At 43.7% G+C, this 21572-nt stretch overlaps 1 protein-coding gene across 1 annotated transcript; it reads left to right on the top strand.

Moving 5' to 3' along the window:
• Nucleotides 1-8397: 8397 nt before the first annotated feature.
• C2CD4B (C2 calcium dependent domain containing 4B) lies at nucleotides 8398-10138 on the top strand. Its single transcript, XM_032481041.1, has 2 exons — nucleotides 8398-8703; nucleotides 8898-10138. Exons 1-2 carry the CDS (start codon nucleotides 8438-8440, stop codon nucleotides 10057-10059), a joined length of 1428 nt encoding a protein of 475 aa, XP_032336932.1. The 5' UTR covers nucleotides 8398-8437; the 3' UTR covers nucleotides 10060-10138.
• Nucleotides 10139-21572: the final 11434 nt, after the last annotated feature.

The following is a 21572-nucleotide window of genomic DNA, read 5'->3' on the forward strand; positions in this document are numbered from 1 at the left end:
CACTAAAATAAAGCTTACTGATCTGACAAAGAGTTTATGTGTGCGATAGATCTTACACAGACAATAGAAGTTAAATGATATTTAGCTCTTACTGTAACAGCTCCAGATTTCTCCACAATACTGGTGTTGCTAGAAATGTAACATTTTCCCTTCCAAGTTAAATCAGATCTGGCTTGGACCTCTCCCTTGGGAAGTCTGACGGAAGTGCTCTTTATTTGTCCTTCTCGATGGCTCTTCCCCCACCATTTGGGCTGTGCTAAGATCCCAGGTCTCTGGTCTGAGAAGTTGGTAGGGACGGGGGATGGCCCTGCCAGGGCCTTAGCAGTCTTCTCCTAGGCAGGCCACACCCCTTGTGACCCCCGTCACCCTGCGTTGGCCTGGGACCCTCCATGCTCCACTCTGTACTGGCATGGGTCCATGTGGAGGAAAATATTTCTACAGCCTATTTCCTTCCTTGAAATTCCAGGCTTTATTCAGCCATCTCCTTATTCCTGATGAGGGGATTTTGCTCCTTAAATAGCAACTGTTGGCTGTCAGCTAACCTGGCGCAGCCTCAGGAAAATAGCCAAGCCCTAACTGAGTCGGCGACCTTTCACATTTCCCCCGGAGAGGGAACAATTATAAATTTCTCTACCCGGAAAGCAGGGGTGTAGAAGTGACCTCTGATTCTTGTGCTGGGAATAGATGGTTCAGTTTTTATGGGGATTCCTATCTTCCCTCACCACCCCTGCTTTAGGTCCTAAAATTGCCTCCCTCTTCTTCTATATTAAGTTGGACTGAGAAGCCATCGCCGATGGATGGATCAGACAAGGCATGATTTAGTCATTGTTATGGGTTGAATTGTGTCCTCCCAACTGCAAAAGATTTGTTGAAGATCTAACCCCCGGCACCTCAGAATGTGACCATATTTAGAAAAATAGGATCTTTACAGATGTAATTAGCTAAGATAAAGTCAAGTTGGGGTGGGGTAGGGTAGGTCCTTCATGCAAGATGACTTGTGTCCTGATAAGAAAAGGAGAGACACAGAGGCACAGACACAGGAGGGGAAACGCCATGTGTGAGGGAGGCAGAGCCTGAAGGGCTGCAGCTGCAAGCCAGGGAGCTCCAAGGATTTCCGGCCAACAACCAGAAGCCAGGGAGAGGCAAGGAAGCATTCTCCCCCACAGGTTTCCGAGGGAGCACGACCCTGCTGACACCTTCATTTTGGACTTCTAGCCTCCAGAGTTATGAGGCAATACATATTTTTGATGTAAGCTACCCAATTTGTGGTATTTTGCTGTGGCAGCCCTTGGGAAACAAATATAGCCATTATCACAAAACTTTTAACTAGTGATGCTAGAAATAGCTCTGGTTTTCTGTCTTGCAGTCCAGAACTGGATCCAGGTGCTATTCCAAAAGCAGCCAACTTCTAACTGCTTAGGGAAACTAACAGTGTAGATTCTTTGGTGCCTAATATTGTCGTGGCTGTAACAAATAGTTGAGCACCATAGATATGAGTTAGGAGCCGAGAGGTCCATTTTGAGCTCAGGGAAATTAGTGAGGCTGGAAGAAAAGTGAACAGAATGTGGGGAACTGGAAAGTCACTGTCTGCATGTGGCTGGGGCCCAGGAGGGCTTTCCCTGCAGGACCCTATGTGCTGCTCTGCAGAGTTTCTAGGCTCTGGGAATGAAGCCCTAGAAAGGAATTTAAAGATTACCTGGTAGCATTCAGTGTCTTGTTTCATGTGAACGAACCCAAGAGCTGGGAAGTTTAAGTGACTTGCCCAGAGCAACCCCAAGCATCCTTTCCCCAGGTTGCACTCCTGCTAGGCCTGTCAAAATACTGTGCAAAGTCAGGAAGCACCTCTAAGGAAGCTATGCACTGACTTCTCAAAACTAGAGGCAGTGAGCAGGTTAGGCTCTGGGGATAAGTCCATCAACTTGTTTTAACCTCAAGTGACTTCTGAAGGCAGCGTTAATGCCACGGACAGACTAGGCTTTTGTATCGGTTCACAGTGTTTAGGTCTGAGCTGTGTGGTCACAGACCAGGCAACTTTAGGACGAGTTATTTAAACTCTCTGAGCCAGAGTTTATCTTTATAAGTGAAGTGATTGTAACCTTGTAAGATTGAGGAAGATTAGGTAAGGGTTCTTTTGTAAAGGGCTTGGCTCAGAAGAGGTGTCCACGAAAGTTTTGTCTTTTTCTCTTTTGTTCCTTTTCAAGTTGTTATCTATGTCTTAAAATTTAACCTGATATACTAACAATGAGTATAGTTACAAAATACTGCTGTCAACTTTTACTACTACTCCCACAACGTAGGGAAGATTTACTGAGTAAATGCCAGACACTGTCTCATAATGGCCTTACATGGATTACTCATGAGCATCACCCTCGGATGCGGTGACATCTATTAACCTCATTGTATAGATGAAAAAACTGAGGTCTAAATAAATTAAGGAGCTTGCCCCAGCTAGAGAGTGACAGAGCAGAGGCATCCAGGCAGTCTCCGTTTTTTGTAACTAATAGGAAAAATCAATAAGAGCCTCATTTAGTCCCCCAGGATCCACAATGAAACTGGAACAGAGTCCTGTTGCAAAGCAGGAAGCTGTAGTTTCACAGTTGCCAACTGGTGTCCAAGTCTGTCAATGCACAGCACTTCCTGACTTATCCATACCTTTAAATGACGTGGTGGAGTTGGCTGTGGCTTTCAAATAACAATCAGTTGGTCAAGTGCAGCCCAGAGAGGATAGCCAAGTACTTTGAGGTGATATTTGAAATGTTGGATTATTTTCCAGTAATGCTGTCTGTTGTACTCAGATCCATGACCGAACAGACAGAACGTTTTATTCATCCACCTGATCCTTGCATGCTCTTTAGAACACCCCTACCTCTACACTGTCCAGACTACCCGAACGCCTCCAAACACGGGCAGCATATCACCTCTTCAGGAGAACACCTTTGGAGAACACTGACTGGAAATTCTTTGTCTTGGTGGATTGACAGCCCAAAGGTAAATAAGCAAACCTTTTAAAACATCAGAAGAAAATAGAGAAAAGTATTTTGATGACCTTGGGGACAGGGATTTATCTCTTAAGCAAAATCACAAAGGGGAAAAAATGGATACATTTGATGATTACATCAAAGTTTTAAAACTTCTATTTATCAAAATACATCATAAAAATATGAAAAGCAAGTCACAGGAAGGTGATGTTTACAGTACTTAGAAATGACCAAGAAGTAGTATTTGATGTGCATATATGTGTATGGAAAGGAAATAACACAATAAAAATATTTTTAAAAACACTTCTGAAAGAATTTTATAGAAGAAAGCTGAATGGCTAGTTAACATATGCACAACTGCTTAACCTCAATTATAAATACTAGAAATGCAAATTAAAGCTATGTTAATTCACCATTTTTAACTCACTGTATTATTCTACCAGGGCTGCTGTAACAAGGAACTTCAGACCAGAGGGCTTAGACAACAGAAATTTATTTCTGCACCGCTCTGGAGCTAAGGGTCCAAATCCAGGTGTGGGCAGGGTTGGCTTCTTCTAAGGGACTGTCTCCTTGGCTTGTAGGTGGCCATCTTCTTCACATTGTTTTCCCTCTGTGCATGTCTAGTCTAATATAATGTCTTCTTAGAAGGACACCAGTCACATCAGATTAGGGCCCACCCTAATGACCTCGTTGAACCTTAACTACCTCTTTAAAAGACCCTATCTCTAAAGACAGTCACATTCTGAGCTACCACGGGTTAGGACTTCACATATGAATTTGGGGAGGACACAATCCAGCCCACAACACTCACCGTAGTAGCCATATTTTTAAAAAATCCAATCATACTGCATGTCGTTGAGGATTGGGGCAATAGGAAATCTTACATACTGCTGTGAGGAAGGTGATTTTGCATTAAAAGTGAAGATGCAATTACCCTATTGCTAGCTATTCTCAGAGATGTACTCAAGAAAACCTTTGTACGGGTGATTGAGAAGACATGTATGCCAATTTCAATTTGGAAAAATTTGGAAACAATCCAAGCATCCATCAGCAAGAAAATGAAGTATGTTTATACAATGCAATGCTATACATCAGTGAAAATGAATGAACTAGAGCTATACCTGAACACATAAATGAATCTCACAAACAGAATGTAAAGAAAAACACATTGCAGAAGAGTATTTACATTATTATCATTTTTATAAAAATCAAAACCAGAAAATAAACAATAATATTAGGGATATAAATACATATATGTAGTAAAACTAATATTTAAAGAGAGAGAGCAAGAATAAACCCAAAATTCAAGATAGTGCTTGACTCTGGGAAAGAAAGAGACAAGAACATGGTCAGAAAGGGTTACTTAGGGAGCTTTAGCTGTTTTGAAAATAGTTTATTGCTTAAGCTGGTTGGTGAGTAAACAGGTGTTCACTATATTTGTACTTTGGGTTTTTTGCATATATAGAATGCTACAGATTGAAAAAAAAAAAAACTAAGAAAGAAAAGTTGAAGAAAACGTGAATGGAGTCTAGATACCATGGACAGAGAAACAAAAATAAGTCTTCACAGGAATCTTGCTTTTGGTTGACATTAAAGTAGTTAGTAATGGAAAAGAGAATGGAATACTTAAAACTTTGGTTGCTATTCACAGAGAAAGGAGAAATAAATCAGTAACCAACTAGAATCAAGCATTTGGCTGGGAATCAAGACGGGAGCAGTTTATTCTAGACAGCCTATAAGGAAGTATAAGCTGTTACACATTAATTACTGTGTTCATCAATTTAATAAATCATATCAAGTACTCGATTTAATATGAAGGTATCATAATCACTTTCATAACGTAAATGTACCTACATGGTTGAAATTTTAAAAGACTTTTTATTTGACCTGAGAAGATTCAAATAACATTCATGACACTGTACGTAACTTGGATTAAGCAATAATTAAGACAGGCAGCACAGGAAAGAATACACTAACGTCCTTATAGAATGGAAAGTACTAATTTATAGAGGTTAGTACTAATTTCTCACCTGGTTCCTTTTTAGGTCCCAACATGAAATTTGCAAAATGGGGAAGCGGTCAGATACAAGAAATGATTCTTAACTTCAGATGAGTCTGTTTGAAAAGACAAGGTACTTGAGCACATACAGACAAAAAACAACAATAACAAAAAAACCCCACTTAAATAGCAGTGCAAGACTGTGTCTAATTTCAGCAAACGTTTGACTACCTACATACTTGTGTAGAGTCTTTGGTATGGAGGGGAAACCAAAGTCTCCTTTAAAGAGCTCCGTGGCAGAGACAGACAGAGGCAATTAAACAATCTGAATACCACGTGAAAAGTGCTGTCATAGCAGAGGGCACAGCCCAGCCTGGGGGTGGGGGGCTCACTATCCCCAGCTCTCCCGCTGGAGCCTCTTCACCTGCCTGCACACCCTGTTCTTCCCATCCTGGGGTCATGGGTATTGATACGTGTCAATTTGTGACCTCATTCAGGGTTCTCTGCTCAGCTAATAGCATGTCTTTTCCATTTTCACCATGTCAGGCTCTAGCTGATGATAAATTCCCTGGCTCTTTATTATGTAAATCACCTCAAATCCTGTTTTGGAACGAGATATGTATAAATAGAGAATCAGTACACTTCCGGGGAGGACAAGGATTCTGCCTATAAATGGGACAGCACTAGGATGCATAATTAGCGATTTCCTGCTTCTGACAATTGCATGCTTTAATCTGGTAGGTGCCGATATAATCAATAAGGTGTATAGCTTCCATTCAAGGCTTGGAACAAGGGTCCCTTTTTCTTTTATCTAACCACCCTGAGAGGAGATGGGTTCAGGAGAAACAGCTCTGAGGGAGGCGCTCTAGGGAAGTGGTTATAAGCACACACGGGATAACGAGCCAGATGGATCTGGGTTTGAGTCCCAGCTCTGCTCTCACTGGATGCGAGACTTTGGACAAGTTGTTTATTCTCTATGAGCTTCAGGTCTACATCCCTACCTTCTTTAGGGGGTTGTTTAGAGATTAAATAAGACCCCTGTATATTGTGAGTGTTTAATAAACAGTAGTAGTATTAATGGGATAGCTTCTTTGAAATAACAATGTCACAGCTTGAATACAAGGTGATGGTGAACCTTACGTGGTCACCAGGCACAAAGTAACGAAACAACTGGGGTGATCAGAGTTTCCACTGAGAGGCTGTGTGATTTAAGAATCAGGAAGGAAACCAGGCCTCTAACTATGGATACAGCCTGCAGCTACAGCTCTAGAGGAGTGAATGACTGGAGCGCATCCCTGTGTAAGTAATTTAATCTCCCGGTATCTGACTTTCTTTTCTGTAGAATATTAATTCATGGGAAACTAAAGGTTTTGGAAAACTCTCTAGACTGTATTTAAAGCTGTGCTTACGTTCTTTAATGAACTTGGATGTGGTAGCAGCACAATTTCTCAAATCCCATGTCCTCTTCCAGTGGATTTACTCATTGACCAAATGTTTGTGTGTTCATGTCACAAAGGCCCTCAGGGGAGTGAAAGCCATTTTCACTGAGGTCTAATTCGAAGTGAGCTGGTACGTTGGCAGGAGGGTATAACGCAGGTGTGCTCTGCTTTAGAGAAAACCATTCACCTGCAAATTTGCAGACTAGCCTCAAGAATCAAAGGGAAATGATCCAGTCAGAGACCCCCGGGGACTCCACTGCTGCAAGTTTGGCTTCAGCAGAAATGGTTACTGCTCTCTGGCTGCATATTGACTCATGCTTGTCCTATCAAAAGAGCATATTCTAGAGGACAACAGTGATCAGTCCAAAAAGAAAGCATTAATTACTATTTCATGGAAGGCAGTCACTCTCCTTGCCGTTAAAGATTTGGGGGAAAATGGTACTAATTCCAAAACGAAGATAATGGAAAACACTTAGCAGACTGGAGTGCTTTGAGAATTAACATTCCAGATGTAAAGTGCAATACAAGCCTTGCACACAATGCCTGACACACGGTGGACTCAGTGAATGATACTGAACTGAGTGGGCGGTTGGAGGGAGGAAGGGAAGAAGCAAGGAAAGAGAGAAGGAAGGAAAACATCAGAAAAAAGCTAGGACAGGATATATGGGCTGAGATCCATAACTTGACTCATCTTAGATGAATCTCTTAACCTGAGCTTCAGTTCCTTATCTCGTAGACAGAAGCAATGTCCACCGCACTGGCGTGTCATGAGAAAGAAATTGAATACAGCAGTTAGAGACATGTGGTTAAAAGCACATGACAGTCATAAGACCTGGATTGTAGATCAGGCTAAATTCAACACAATATAATTCATCAAATATTTACTGAGCAGTTACTATTTGCTGGGCACTGTATCTCCAGGTGCTGAAACTGGATGAGATGAATAAGACAGCGAGGCTTGTCCCTTGGAGAGGTCTGCTTTGGGATGGAGACCCCAGGTTCTGGATTGTAGCACTTCTTTTTATTTTACATGTATTCATAGTAGGTTCCCCCAGATTCCTCTCTGGCTGCGTTGCCCCAGTCCTTGCCCTCAGGAAACTCATACTAGGAGAGACAAACCTGTAAACCAAAAATTCCAAAGCAGCTTGCTAAATGCAGCGATGGTGGTATGAAGAATGTGTACGGAGGGGATGAGGAGAGGCTGAGAACTGCAGTGGGGGAGTTGGGTAAAGGGTCCTGAAGAGAATGATGTCTGGCTCAACTACAAGAAGGAGTTCCTATTGAGAAAAAAAAAGCAGAGAAGGGCATTTCAGATGACAGGAAGCATCACATGCAAAGCCAAACAAATATACCGGAAATTGCTAGTTCCAGGTTCTGCCATTAACTAGCTCTACTTCCTGCTGACGGAATTTCCTCAAGTCCCACTGGGCTTCCAGTTTTCTCATCTTAGAAAATGAAGGGGCGGGGGAGGGTGGAAAGAGGAAACCTAGATTTTCTGTAACGTGCTTTCTAACTGGACACTTCCATGCTGGAGCAGAGAGAAGGGGGTAGCTTTGGAAATATCAAGCGTCATTTTGAGGGCATGAGCCTGAACCCCATCTTTTGCGACAGCCAAGATGACAGGTGGAGCCTGTGGTCATTCAGAAAGTTTTGCGTACATTAATCCACCTACTTCACCAACATACGCGGCTTTGATAGAGGCAGGCCATATGCTATAAAGGAGGCCATGGTCCAGCAGAGGGAGACAGACGTATAAATAAGTAAGTACACGAGTGCCAAGGGAACTGTATCGGTCTACACTCGGCAGGTTCCCGGGGGCAGTAAACTAGAAGCCCCTAGTGCGTGTAGGTCATGTGCAAGGGGGCAGGATTTAGCTCTGTTTCCTCACTCTGCTTCACCTTCTCCAAGAGGCCGCCAAAATTTTCAGCCGCCAATTCTCCCTCGGCAGGGCGACGAGGAGGCCTCCCTCCACCTGTAACCGTTCACAGGCCCGTGCAAGCGGTTCCGTGCACGCACAACAGATGCAGGCCCCAAGCCAAGCCGAGTGCCTGCTCCGCCACAGCGTCGCTGCCACGCCGGAGCCCGGCGCTGGCGGGAAGGGGTGGCCCCGAGGGCGGGCCGTCCAGCGCCTCCGGGGGCTGGGCTCCCGGCCGGCTGGGCGGGACTCAGGCTCCGTTATAAGACAGGCGCGCCCCTGTCCTGGCCACAGTGCTGAAGCTGGCGTGCCAGCCGGACTGGGAATTGAACTTGCAACTCGTGAATCAGAGGGACTGAAGAAGAGGCAAAGGTATGGTTTCTACTTCATTTATTTATTTAGCACCAATGAATGGAAGGCGGGCGGGTTTATGGGTGCGTGAGAGCTCGGCCCGGACTGGTAGGGGGTCGTAGGTGCGTTGATACCCTCAGAGGGCTCCGGGGAGGGGTCCCGCCACTCCCGAGAGGCCCAGGCGCCCAAACCCAGCAATTTCTCTCCCCCTGCAGGAGCGCTTCTTCTCACCACTCCCAGCCTCAACCTTGGAGGATGAGGCTCCTCGGGAAACTCCGCGCCTCGGCCGCCGGCAGCGCGGCTCTGGAGCCTGTCTTCTCCAACGTGCTCACCCCCGACCGCATCCCCAAGTTCTGCATTCCGCCGCGGCTGCCCGCGCCCTGCACGTCCGAGTCCCCGACGCCGGCCGCCACCTTGCCCCGGCGGTGCGCGGCGGAGCCGGACTTGTGGCACCGAGGAGCCGACGACGGGGCGGGGCGCACGGACTGGGACCCGCGTTCGCAGGCCGCCCTCTCGCTGCCGCACCTGCCCCGCGCGCGCACTGCCTACGGCTTCTGCGCGCTGCTCGAGAGCCCGCACACCCGCCGCAGGGAGTCGCTCTTCCTCGGGGGCCCGGGCGCCGCCGACCTCTTGACGGCGCCCCGCCCCCGGGCCCGCACCTACGGCGGCGGCGGCGGCGGCGGCGGCGTTGTTGGAGGCAGGAACGCCCCCCTCCCGCCCCCAGGAGGATCCCCGGACGCCTCCGCGGAGGCTCGCGGCAAACCCCGCCCGCCCCGGGACGAGCTCGCCCGGAGGCCCAGCGGCCGTCGCTTCCTGCGCGCCTCCGAGGGGCTGCTGCGCCGCGCGCTGTGGGCCCGGAGGAGCTGCAGCCTGGCCCGCGCGCGCTCCGTCTCCAGCGGGGACGAGGACGACAACGAGGACGACGAGTGCCGCACCGACTCTGAGCCCCCGATCCCCGCCCTCACTGCGTCCCCTCCGCCGCCCCCCGGCCCGCGGCCCGAGCGCCTGGAGGCCGAGGGCACCGTGGCTCTGGGCCGCGCCGGCGGCGCCCTGCGCCTGGCCGCCGAGTACAGTCGGGCCGGCGGGCGCCTCCGCGTCCGGCTGCTCCCCGCCGAGGGCCCGGCCGGAGGGGCCGCCGAGCTCCGCGCCCCCGTCGGCTGCCGCGTCAGCTTCGTCTTGCAGCCGCCGGGCCAGACGCGCCGGCCGCGCGGCGCCGTGGTCCGGCGGAGCCGCCGCACCGTCTTGGAGCAGGACTTGTGCTTGGACGGGCTGACGGAGGACGAGGTGCGCCGCCTGGCCGTGCGCGTCAAGGCCGAGAACCGGGGCCGCCTGCTGGGCCGCGGCGAGCTGCTGCTGGGCCCCCTCCTGCCCCTCTGAGGGCGCGCCTGCGCCTGGGGCCTCCCGGACACTGACGGCCGCTTTGTACAAAATAAATGTTATTTATTCATTTTTCTAATCCTGTTCTTCCTTTATTGCCATTTTAGTTCTTGGATGTCTGCTTATGTTATCGTCTATTTATAGGAAAGGATAAAATAATGACGGCCTCCTCTATTCAAAACAATCCTTTTTTCCAGACCCATTTGTTACATGAAAAGGTTGGCTGTGGCTGGAAGAGAGAGAACAGAACTACACCCCATCTACGATGTTTTTCCTTGCTGATTTATACCAATGCCAAATGACTTACGGGTTTTAAAAAATGTTATTCTTTCAGAACCATGCCCAATGCTAAGATTCATATAGACGGCTCTACATATTAGATGTGGTATCGGTTCATATCTTCATTGGCGCGCGCGCGCGCGCGCGCACACACACACACACACACACACACACACACACACATCAGGGGGAGAGACCTATAACACGGATACCTTGATGGGAAAAGAATTCCTTTTCCATTAAGAACAGGATTCTTTTGAAATTGAAGTCTTCAAAAATTGCTGAAGAAAAAGCAAACAGGAAGTGAAGGATCTTCCAATGGTCTGTAGAGAATAGATATTTCTGGCATCCCCCTCTACCTTCTCAGAAGGAATCTTGGTATTTCAGAAGGGAAATCATTCCTTTCTCTGCAAACGAGGTGATTTTTTTTTTTTTTTGTGGCTTTATTTCTACCTAGTTAAGTATATGTACCTAGTAATTATTGGCTTTGCATTAGGGTTTCCCCAGAGGAGTTGAAATGTAAACTGATTTTTTTTATTGAACACCGGGTTCTAAGAGAGTGTTTCTTCATCCAGTTTTTTATTTGATTCAACAAATAGACCCGAGTCCACAATGATGGTGGGGGAAGTTACAGATTCCAGTCATTTTTTTTTCTGCCGCTTGTCACTTGTCTGGACTAGGAGAAATCAGTTAGTCTCCCTGAACCTCATTTCCTACATCGGTGGAACTGGGTATTGGTATCTACCTCACAGGGTTTTGTAAAAGTATGCCTTAATATCCAAATAATCCTAACATAAATGTGGAGTATGATAGTGTACCTGAAAAGGCTTGAACTGTGCTGGTGAGCAAGTGCTCAATAATGTTCCAGAAAATGAACTCGTTCACTTATCCTCCTTTCTCACCGATTGTGTCTCCCTGGTCCTGGAGTGGCGCCTAGCAGAATACATGGCTACCCACCACTGAGGATCTAGGGTGGTCCACAGTGGGATTATAGGAGCCTGCGGGATCTGTGTGGCAAATTTCCCCAGAAGCAGTAGTTTGCCCTCATGCTACATCAAAAAGCCCTTCAGCATTGTTATTACCAGAAGGAAGTTCTGGGTACAAATTTGGTTAGAATAAATAAATAAAAATCCCGGATTTTAAACATAATTTCAAAGTGGACAAATTAGCCCCTTAGAAAGCATCTAATTAAACAATTTCTGAAACTGAGGAAATACCACGGAAGTGACTTATTTGAAGCCATATAGCCAGTGACGGCTCAGACAAGAGTCAAGTTGTCCTGACTTCTCTTGAGGACTGACCTACCTTTGTTTTTTCATTCATTGTTTGTTGAGCTTTTACTCTGTGACAAGAGCAGTACGAGGGCCGGGGGATGAAGCTGTGAACGAGACAGACAAGTTCCTGTTCCCCAAGGACTTAATTTTTGTGAGGATAGCCGAACAATAGCCAGATTTTGTTATGACAGATTGTGCTGACTGTCATGAAGACAATAAACTAGGGAGGGTGATAGAGGTTCTCTGGGCTAGGGAGGTGGCAGAGGGATGTTCTTAGAGATACGGTGGTCAGGAAAGGTCTCCCTAAGATTTGAGGAAGGAATCATCCACAAGAGGAACTTAATCTGTCCAATATCCACTTGATGTATCCACATGACCCATCAATACGTCCAAACCACAACTCTTGATTATCCCCCCCAAATCTCTTCCCCCCTAGTCTTTCTTATTTCAATAACTGACACCATCATTCTTTTTTTCACTCAAACCAAGAACCTGGAATCATCCTAAACTTCTCTCTCCCACACCCACTTCTCCCAGATGTAAATATTACCTCCTTAGAGCATCCTCCCCTGGCCTCCTATTTTTAAAAAGCATCGTTGTCACTGTCGCTGCTTTGTTCTTCTCCATAGCACTTATCACTACCTGACATTGCATTATACACTTATTTTATTGGTTTGTTTGTTGGTTTGTTTGTTTGTTTGTTTTCTCCTCCACTAGAATGTGTGCTTTATAAAGGCAGCAATTTGTTTATTCACTGCTCTGCTTCCAAGTCACTTCCAGTGACTCTAACAGAGTCTGCCATATAGTAGACGCTCAAGAAATATTGATTGAGTGCTGAATGAATGTAGGAAGAGATGGAATAATTAGAAGAAATTAGAGGACCTAGGACCAAGCCTCGAGACAGTCCAACATTTAGAAGTTTAATAGAGGAAAGAAATCGGTGTAGGGGACAGAGGAGCAGCAGCCAATGAGGTAGAAGAGAGGTCAGGATAGTTTAGAGTCATGGAAGCCAAGATAGGAAAGTATTCCAAGAAGTAGGGGATGTTCAACCCATTTAAATTTTGCAGAGAAGTCAAGGGAAATGAGAACAGAGAAATGCCCATTGGCATCAGCAAGATGAAGGTCAGTGGTGAACTTGGCAGGCGTAGTTCTAGGAGAGTAGTGATGACAGGAGCCAGACTAGACTGGGTTAAAATATAAGTGTAAGGTGAGAAAGGACAAAATTTTGGAAAAGGGAAGGAGAAAAATAAAAGGGTTTTAGCTGAAAGAGACTACAGATTCAAAAGATACTCATTTTGTTTTAATATGGAAGACTCCAACACATGTTTGGAATATCCAGAATAGAGGGAGATGTTCACAATGACAAGAAAGAAAGCCAGCAATAACTAGGAACACAGCCTTTGGAAAAGCAAGAGAGGATCCAGAACACATGTGGGTAGAAGCAGGATAAAGAACTGTGTTCTTGAGCCATGTCTGGTTCCCTGTCTCCATTCTGCCATCCAAGCATCATTCCATCTAGAGGCAGGTCACACTTGTGGTCCTAGGATGTCAGCCAGAGATAGCTGGGACTACCCCATGATTTCTTGTCAGCGACCAGGCTCGAAAGAAGGACTTGCTTCTCAGGCATTCCCGTAAGACTTGAGAGAGAACTTCCCTGGAAAGCCCCAGCAAACTTCTCCACGTATTTTACTGACCCAAATTGGATCTGTAGCTGAGTGTGAAGTCAGCGTCTGCTGAGGTGACTGCTTCTTCCTGTTAGGAAGTAAGACAGAGGAAATGAGGTGCAGTGTTAGAAAGAACAGAAAGTCTGAAGTCAGAAAGACTCAGCTTCAAATCTCCGCTCTGCTGCCAACTAATTGTATGATCTTGGGGCAAATGTTTAACTACTTTGAACCTTGGTTTTATCTTCTCTAAATTATCGAGTGTGAAGATGGCCAGGGTTAAATGAGAGAATTGCATTTAGTCCCAGCAAACTTCATATGAACAGGGGGAGGTGCCCTTCTGTTTTCACACGTAGTGTGAACAGCCTTTAGCTCATGCAGGCGAGTGTCATTTTGCTGAATGGCTTTATGCACATCTGTGGTTCTAGTCTTAAGTCTGTACAAAGGTCAGGCTCCTGGGAATGTGGCTGGGTGGCTGCACTAAATGACACAAACACAAAGAATTGCATCTTTCCATTCCACTGGTTGTGCCCTTCAGACTCCATCTGCTGTGTTCCCGAGAGAGGAACAACAGCTCAGCTGATACGGGCTTCTAAAATTCAACCATCACCACGAGGAGGTTTTCATCATTCATGAACATCAGGCCTTGATAAATATTCCCTGGTGATCAGATGGTAGTGTTTATCCAGACAAGGAAAATCCACATTTTATTTTATTTAGCAAAAGAAATTTTTTTGTAGATTGGTAACAATTCTTGATTTAAAACAGAACCGGTGTCTCCTGTCTTCACCAGTCTGTCAGGAGACGGTGGCTTGTTTGTTAGAACAGTCCTCACAGTGCTCAGGATCCTTGTCCCGACCTCCTGCTGGTCACCAAGGCTGGAGTAACCATGTCTTCCTTCTTTCCTTGGGATGCTCTTCACCATCATCAAATTCTTAATTTTTATTGTGAAATCATTTCAGGTTTGCAGAATAGTACTGAGTTCCCATATACCCTTCACCCAGGTTCTCCAAGTGTTAACATTTCCCATTTTTTTATCATTATCATTATCTATCTATATCTATATATTTATGTATCTATGTATCCATCTATCTATCCTTTTTTTCCCTGAAAGATTGGGGAATAAGTTGCAGATATGTACCCTTTTATCCTTAAATACTTTACTATATATTCCTAAAAATAAAGATATTCTCTTTCATAATTCCCTTATAAAAATTGGGTAATTAATATTGATTCAATACTATTAGACAATCTATAGACTCTATTCAAATTTTGCTAATTATCTAGTAATGTTTTGGGGTTTTTTTAGAAGAAAATTCTAAAGTCACAAGTTGTATTAAAAGTTGTCATATCTCATTAATCTTATTTAATGTCAGGCTTCCCTGATATTGACATCTTTTATAAGTTTAGGTAAGTTTTTTTTTTTTTTTGATAGCATTTCCCACAGTTTAGGTTTGTCTGACACTCCTTTGTAGTTAGATTTAGGTTACACATTTCTGCTATAAACACTGTAGGAGAAATGTGTCTTTTAAGGTATCATATCAGAGGCACACAGTATCAATTTGTCTCATTACTAGAGATGTTAACTTTGATTACTTGGTTAAAGTGATTGTGTTTACCAGGTTTCTCCACTGTGAAAGTTACTCTTTTCCCCTTTGGAATTAATAAATCTCTTGTAAGACGTACTTTAAAACTATGTTAATATTGTGTTTCTTATGATCTTTTTACTCACTAGATTTTAGCATCCTTTGATGATTCTTGCCTGAAACTTTTATCACTGTAGAGATTGCCAAATGGTAGGTTTTTTTTTTTTTTAACATTTTTTATTGATTCATAATCATTTTACAATGTTGTGTCAAATTCCAGTGTAGAGCACAATTTTTCAGTTACACATGAACATATATATATTCATTGTCACATTCTTTTCTCTGTGAGCTACTGTAAGATCTTGTATATATTTCCATGTGCTATATAGTATAATCTTGTTTATCTATTCTACAATTTTGAAATCCCGTCTATCCCTTCCCACCCCAAATGGTAATTTTAGAATTTCATCCTTTTGTTGATATTTCTTAGTTGATATTCTACTATAAGGAAGAGCTTCCCTTTCTACCCCAACTATTTGTGTATTCAATTGTTCATTTATATCCATGTGGGTTTTATTTTATTCTATGGGTTATAACTCATTGCAGTTATTATTTATTTTGATTCTCAAAAATTCCCCAGGTTTTAAAAAATAAGCACCAGGTTTGACCAGTGAGAGCTCCTTTAAGCTGGCTCTTGTGTTCTTCTGAGATCTTCATTGGGCATTAACTAACTTTCTGGATCTAAAATTTGTTCCAGGCTCATGTTGCCCTTGTGATACTCCAGCCCTGAAATCAATCATTTTTCAACGCATCCTGGTTTCTTACACGGATGGATATAGTATTTAGCAACCAAGATTTGAGTGCTAAGTGTGATCATTGCTGCTGAAGTATCCTTGCTTCTAAGCTATCTCAGCAGACAGAGGTAGAACACACACACACACACTCTTACAAATACATCTGTATTTACCTATCTATCAATCTTTTAAAAAATGAGTTTAAACTGAACCATCATCATCAGTTTAATTTCCTAGCACTCTGCTTTCATCATAAACAAAATTCTTTCATGTCTGCACATCACCCAGAATTATTAGCCTTCAAATCTAAGATGCACTGTTAGTGGCCGTCCAGAGCTGGCTCCTCAGGTGTGGGGCGACCTGCAGTTCACACTGCCGTCACCTGGTGCCCTTTGTTTTGATGTCACCTTTCAGTGTGTCGGGCAAGAAGCACAGGAAGTGAACACCTTTGCTCTCTTTCCTTTTGCTCTGTATGTAAATCATAAACTGTCTGAATCTAAAAGGGGTTCATTGTGTCCTTACTGGTCAAACTAGTCAGGCCTTGGTCTTGGCTTTGTCTTGTCTTGTGTGTGCCGGACATTTATCAGTTGTTCTCATAAACTCTGTGTTCTTGTATTTCCGCAAATAGGCTCAGATGCCTATTAAAACCCATTATTGGACAATATTTGAACAAATCAGTAAATGTTTTTTTAAATGCTCAATTATTAAGGTTTTTTAGTGTGACCTTTGTAGTTTCACTAACAAAAATCACTTAACGATAACAGTATTTTTAAACTCTTATTTTCAAAACGCTTTCTCTATAGCCAGAGTTTCTTCTGAAAGCAGTTACTTTTTCACCCAGTGGCCAACCTCTCATCGATCCATTAGATTCATTACTGTTTTTAACCTTATAAGATGGTCCACAAGAACTCAGACCAGGTTCTAATTTCCAGCTGTGTTTGCCTTGTCAGTATTTTTCCAATCTGACATCTTTTTCAAAGTCATCTGCCTCCTTTGTGGTGGATGTCTTAGAGTGTGATAATACAGTCTGCGAATCCGGTAAGCCCAGCTCGAGCAGCTGTTGTCAGGGTAAAATGTGCTGAAAGCAAGGTGTTGAGGAGGTGCCCCCCCTCAACTACCCAGCCCCTCTGTGTACAGAACCCCCGCTCTTTCCTGAGAACCTCTGACAGCTGGACCAATGATGCCTGCCAGGGACAGTGCTTATAGTTAATATCAGTAAAACTTAATTTCCTGCTTTTAAGATGAATTGATATCTCCTTCCCTTTGATGGATTATCTTGCCCCTAGGGTGCATATCATCCATTTTGAAGACCAATACTGTAGATTTTCAATTGTCAAAGAGACCAGTATCCTCATTAGAAAGATATATCTGTTTATTCCCTAACAGAAAATTAATTTGATCCTTAATAGAGAAATTGAAGAATTCAGATATGAACAGATGAATTCATAGAGAATGAGCAGATACTTAGGGGAAATGTTGGCCCTTTTTGAGGCTCATAAACATGGCAAACGTATGAGTCCTCATACTTCTGACTTGTCTGGCAAGTGGTCCCTGAACACCACCATCTTCCAATGAGCACTGTCTCCCTTATTTGAATCAGTAATGGATATTTACTGGTTTTGCTCACCTGGTAAGTAATTATTCCTCGTGGTTGCAGTCCAGGTCGTACCTTGATATTCTTAAGTGGAACCACTCCACCAGCTCTCTCACTCCAGGTGTTTCAGATGATAGTGATTCCTTCTCATTTCTGACTCAGGCCTGGCCAGTGAGCGTGTTCCACAGTGCTGGCCTCAGTGATTGGTTTGAGGATGTAACTGTGATCCAATGGGAGTCACATTTGGTCCAGTGAGATTGAGACCCAGGAGTTGCGTTGAGAAAGAAACTCTTTTCTGCCGAATTGGAACCTGACGGGACACAGGCCTGGAGCTCTTGTTTGCATCTTGCCAGTAAGTGGACCCCAAGGATAAAGGCAACATGGAGCTGAGCAGAGCGATAAGTGGAGAGTCAGTGTCCCAGGGACGTCACTTGCGTTCTGACGCTATAGCTGCGACTGTGGCTGTGCTGCCGCTAATGTCTTTTAACTTAAGCTGCGTTTGAATTGTACTTTGTGTCACTGCATCAAAAAAGAGCCTTGACTGGATACACCTTAGTTCCCATCTCCTACCCACTGTGGACTCCACTCATATCCTTGATTGCTGACCCAGGAAGTCAGCGGTGGAGTGAGGTGAGGGATGGAGACTCAAGAACAGGGTAAGTACGTATATTTCATGCATTGACTGGTCACTAAAAGAAACACCTGGAAGCGTAAAGGTTTGTTTGTGGGCTAGGTCAAAACATGCCTACATCAAGATGGTGTGTCAAAATGTCAAATGCTTTCCAGGTGAGACTGAATTGCAGGCATCACATCTTGCAGGAAACATGTCTCTGAAAGGATAATCTTAGAAAATTCAAACTTGCAAAGTGATAAAAATCTGAGAGGTGCTGTTTTGAGTTGTGAAAACATTTTATAAGAACACAAGTAACAATTTCCTGAATATCACGTCCTAGTCTGTAAAGTGCTTTCACAGAATCTATTCCTTTTGATCCAAACAGCAACCCTTTAAGTCAGGTGTGAGGTACTATGATTATTACTGTTATTTGACAGATAAAGAATTGTCATCAATTTCTCATGCAAACCCAGTAAGTGAGGGAGCCAGGAATCAGTCCCAAATCTTCTGATTGTTACCACTGTGTCCCAGTGGAATTGTAAGCTCCTTGAATCAGGGACCATTTCTTACACATCTTTATATATTCCTACCAGTATACCCCAACCCAGCTGTTTGTGTAGGAGGTAAGCCTGCAGCGAAAACAGATGAAATGTTTCAGTGCTGGGCATTTGGTGATCAAATCAGAGGACAGAGTAGAGGAAGATCACCCGGAGCTTCGGGTATTTGGGGCGAAGTAGGAGGCAGCTCAAACCAAACTAGAGTTTTATCATCACTAACTTCCCTCCCCTAGTCTTCCTCTCACTTCTATAATCCACATTCTAGGATGTTCCGGGTGCCAGTTACAAATTTCTCCCACTCTGTGTAAAATTTATTATAGGAGAACCTTGTTTCTGAAACTTTCAACTTAAAAAAAAAAAACTGTTACAGTAAAAACAAACAACAAACAAACTATAGCAACCAAAAAACAAAAACAAAAAACCGAAACCCCAGAGTTGATGTGGTTGGTTAATGATATTGGGGAAAAAAAGGAATAGAATTAAAGTTCATATTTTAACTTTGGTTTTGGTTTACTGAGTACATTGATAAATATATCACTGGATTACATGCCTACATAATTTTAACAGTTCACAGTAGAGACTTTGGCTACAGTGTGGTTTAGACTAAAAAAATGGCTCAGAGATATTGATCAAAGGGTACAAACTGTCGGTTATAAGATGAATACATTCTGGAATCCTAATGTAAAGCATGGTGACTGTATTAATATTAGTATATTACACACTAGAAACTTGCTAAAAGAGTAAATATCAAGTGTTCTCACTACACACACACAGTTGACTCTGGGAGGTGATAGGTATGTTAATTAGTTTGATTGTGGTAATCACTGCATGGCGCATACACATATCAAAACATCACATTGTACACCTTACATGTATACGAGTTTTATTTGTAAAAACTTAATAAAAATATTTTTAAAAATTAGTAGCTGAAAGAGACTGATTTGTCTCTTAAGGGATTGCTTAAGGGCTTGCCTGACTTAATTGTCTATCCATGTTTGATTATATTTTTATTTTCCTGGGGTCAAATTGGAGTCATTGTGGATTTATTTCATGCTCCCTCCAGAATCCCTCAGTGAGTATTTGTGGGTCTTCCCAACACTGGGGTAGACATCGCGATCAGCTGCTCCGCGGAGGCAGTGAATCAGAGAAGAGTCAGTCTTTGCAGAGACGGACAGAACTTGGTGAGTGACACCTTACATGAATACGTATCACTGCTGTTAGCACAGTGGGGTTGTGGTCATGCTTTTCTTTATAAATAACAGGTTTTCAAAATTGAGTTTAGAATTAAAAAAAAATGCAAACACTCTACCCAATTTTATAGAGATGGATCTTAGAACCTGAAAGAATGATCCTTGAGCAAAGTACTTAATCTTGCTAAGCCTCAGCTCTCCTTACATTCTGGTATTATTTTAAAGATCAGGGGAAATGAGTATCTGTGCATGATGGCCTGAAAACCAAGGCGGTGGCAGCCTGGGAGTAACCGTGAGCTGTCAGAGACCTACTTTAGTTTAGGGAAACAGGCGAGGGAGAGTCGGAGAGACAGGCTAACCTGGCAACATGGATTTGTGGGCATTTGGCCCTTAATAATAGTAATAATGATGATGTTGTTGATAACTGACATTGATTGTGGTTACTATTAAGGCACCATGCCGAGGGCTTCACATGCATAGGTTTACTTAATTCTCACATCAAACTATGAAGTGAGGGTATAAAGAGAAAACTAAGGCTCAGAAATAAAAGCCTAGATATTTTTTTTAGTTCACCTAGGTATCTTTTTTTTTCATTTTTCTGATAACTGGATTCTTCTTTTATTGAGGTATAGTTGATTTACAATGTTGTGCTAGTTTCTGGTGCACAGCGCAGTGATTCATTTGTACATATATATCCTTTTCCATATTCTTTTTCATTATAGGTTATTACAAGCTATTGAATGTAGTTCCCTGTGCTGTACAGTAGGACTTTGTGGGTTTATCTATTCTGTATATACTAGTTTGTATCTGCTAATCCCAAACTCCCAATTTATCTGTCCTCCCACTTCCCCTTCAGTAATCTTAAGTTTATTTTCTATGTAAGTCTATTTCTGTTTTGTAAATAAGTTCATTTGTGTATTTTAGATTCCACATGTAAGTGATATCATATGATATTTGTCTTTCTCTGACTTACTTCACTTAGTATGATAATCTCTAGGTGCATCTATGTTGCTGTAAATGGCATTATTTCATTCTTTTTTATGGCTGAGAAATATTCCATTGTATATATATCATAGCTTCTTTATCCAGTCATCTGTTGATGGACATTTAGGTTGCTTCCATGTCTTCACTATTGTAAACAGTGCTGCTGTGGACATTGGGGTACATGTTTCTAAAAGCCTAGATTTTCAAGTAAGGCAACTGCAGAACTGGGCCTACAAACCTGGTTGTCCAAGGTAGCCATTAATAGCATGGATTCTGGAACTCAACTGTCTCTCTTCTGCTTATGAGCCATGTGACCTTCAGAGATTTACTTTTTTCCCCTGTGCCTTGGTTTCCTCATTTTGAAACAGGGATGTAATATCATCTACTTTGGAGAGTCCTTGTGAGGGTTAAATCAATTATCGTATAAAATACTAGCCGATTCTGAGCCTTTATACAGATAGGGTGCACCTGGCCAGGTTGTTCCCATTACACCAGGGCTGAAATCATAGATCACAGAGACACCTCCTTCTCAGCTGGAAGTCTTGATGCTCAGCTCCTCTGGCCGACTCTGCCCAAGGTAGGCTTCTGTTTCGGCCCCTAGCCCTCTCCCGATATTGTCCCCATCCTCTGACTCTGCTGACCTCTGGGCCTGCTCTGCCTGACCCCAGCCTGCTGTGCAGATAGTGAAGCTGATTCTGCGTAACCTGTCAAGTGCCTGGCTCTGGAGCGGTCAGCAGGGACTGTGGGTCTTCATCACGTGGACGTGTGTTCCTGCCTTTGGGAGAACCGAGTGTGAGGAGAGAACCCCGTGTTCTCCCCTAGCCGCGTGCTTCAGGCACTGGGTGGGATGGGGAGAAAACCCCTGAGCTGGATGAGGGGCTGACTTTCACCTATGGGGCGGTGTGATTAAGAGGTAAGAGAACATTTTCCCTTCGGGGGAAAAAATAACATGAGAGGGAAGGTTAATAGCTCAGTGGTAGA

Source organism: Camelus ferus, chromosome 6 (assembly GCF_009834535.1).
Source record: "Camelus ferus isolate YT-003-E chromosome 6, BCGSAC_Cfer_1.0, whole genome shotgun sequence".
NCBI classification, from domain to species: Eukaryota; Metazoa; Chordata; class Mammalia; order Artiodactyla; family Camelidae; genus Camelus; species Camelus ferus.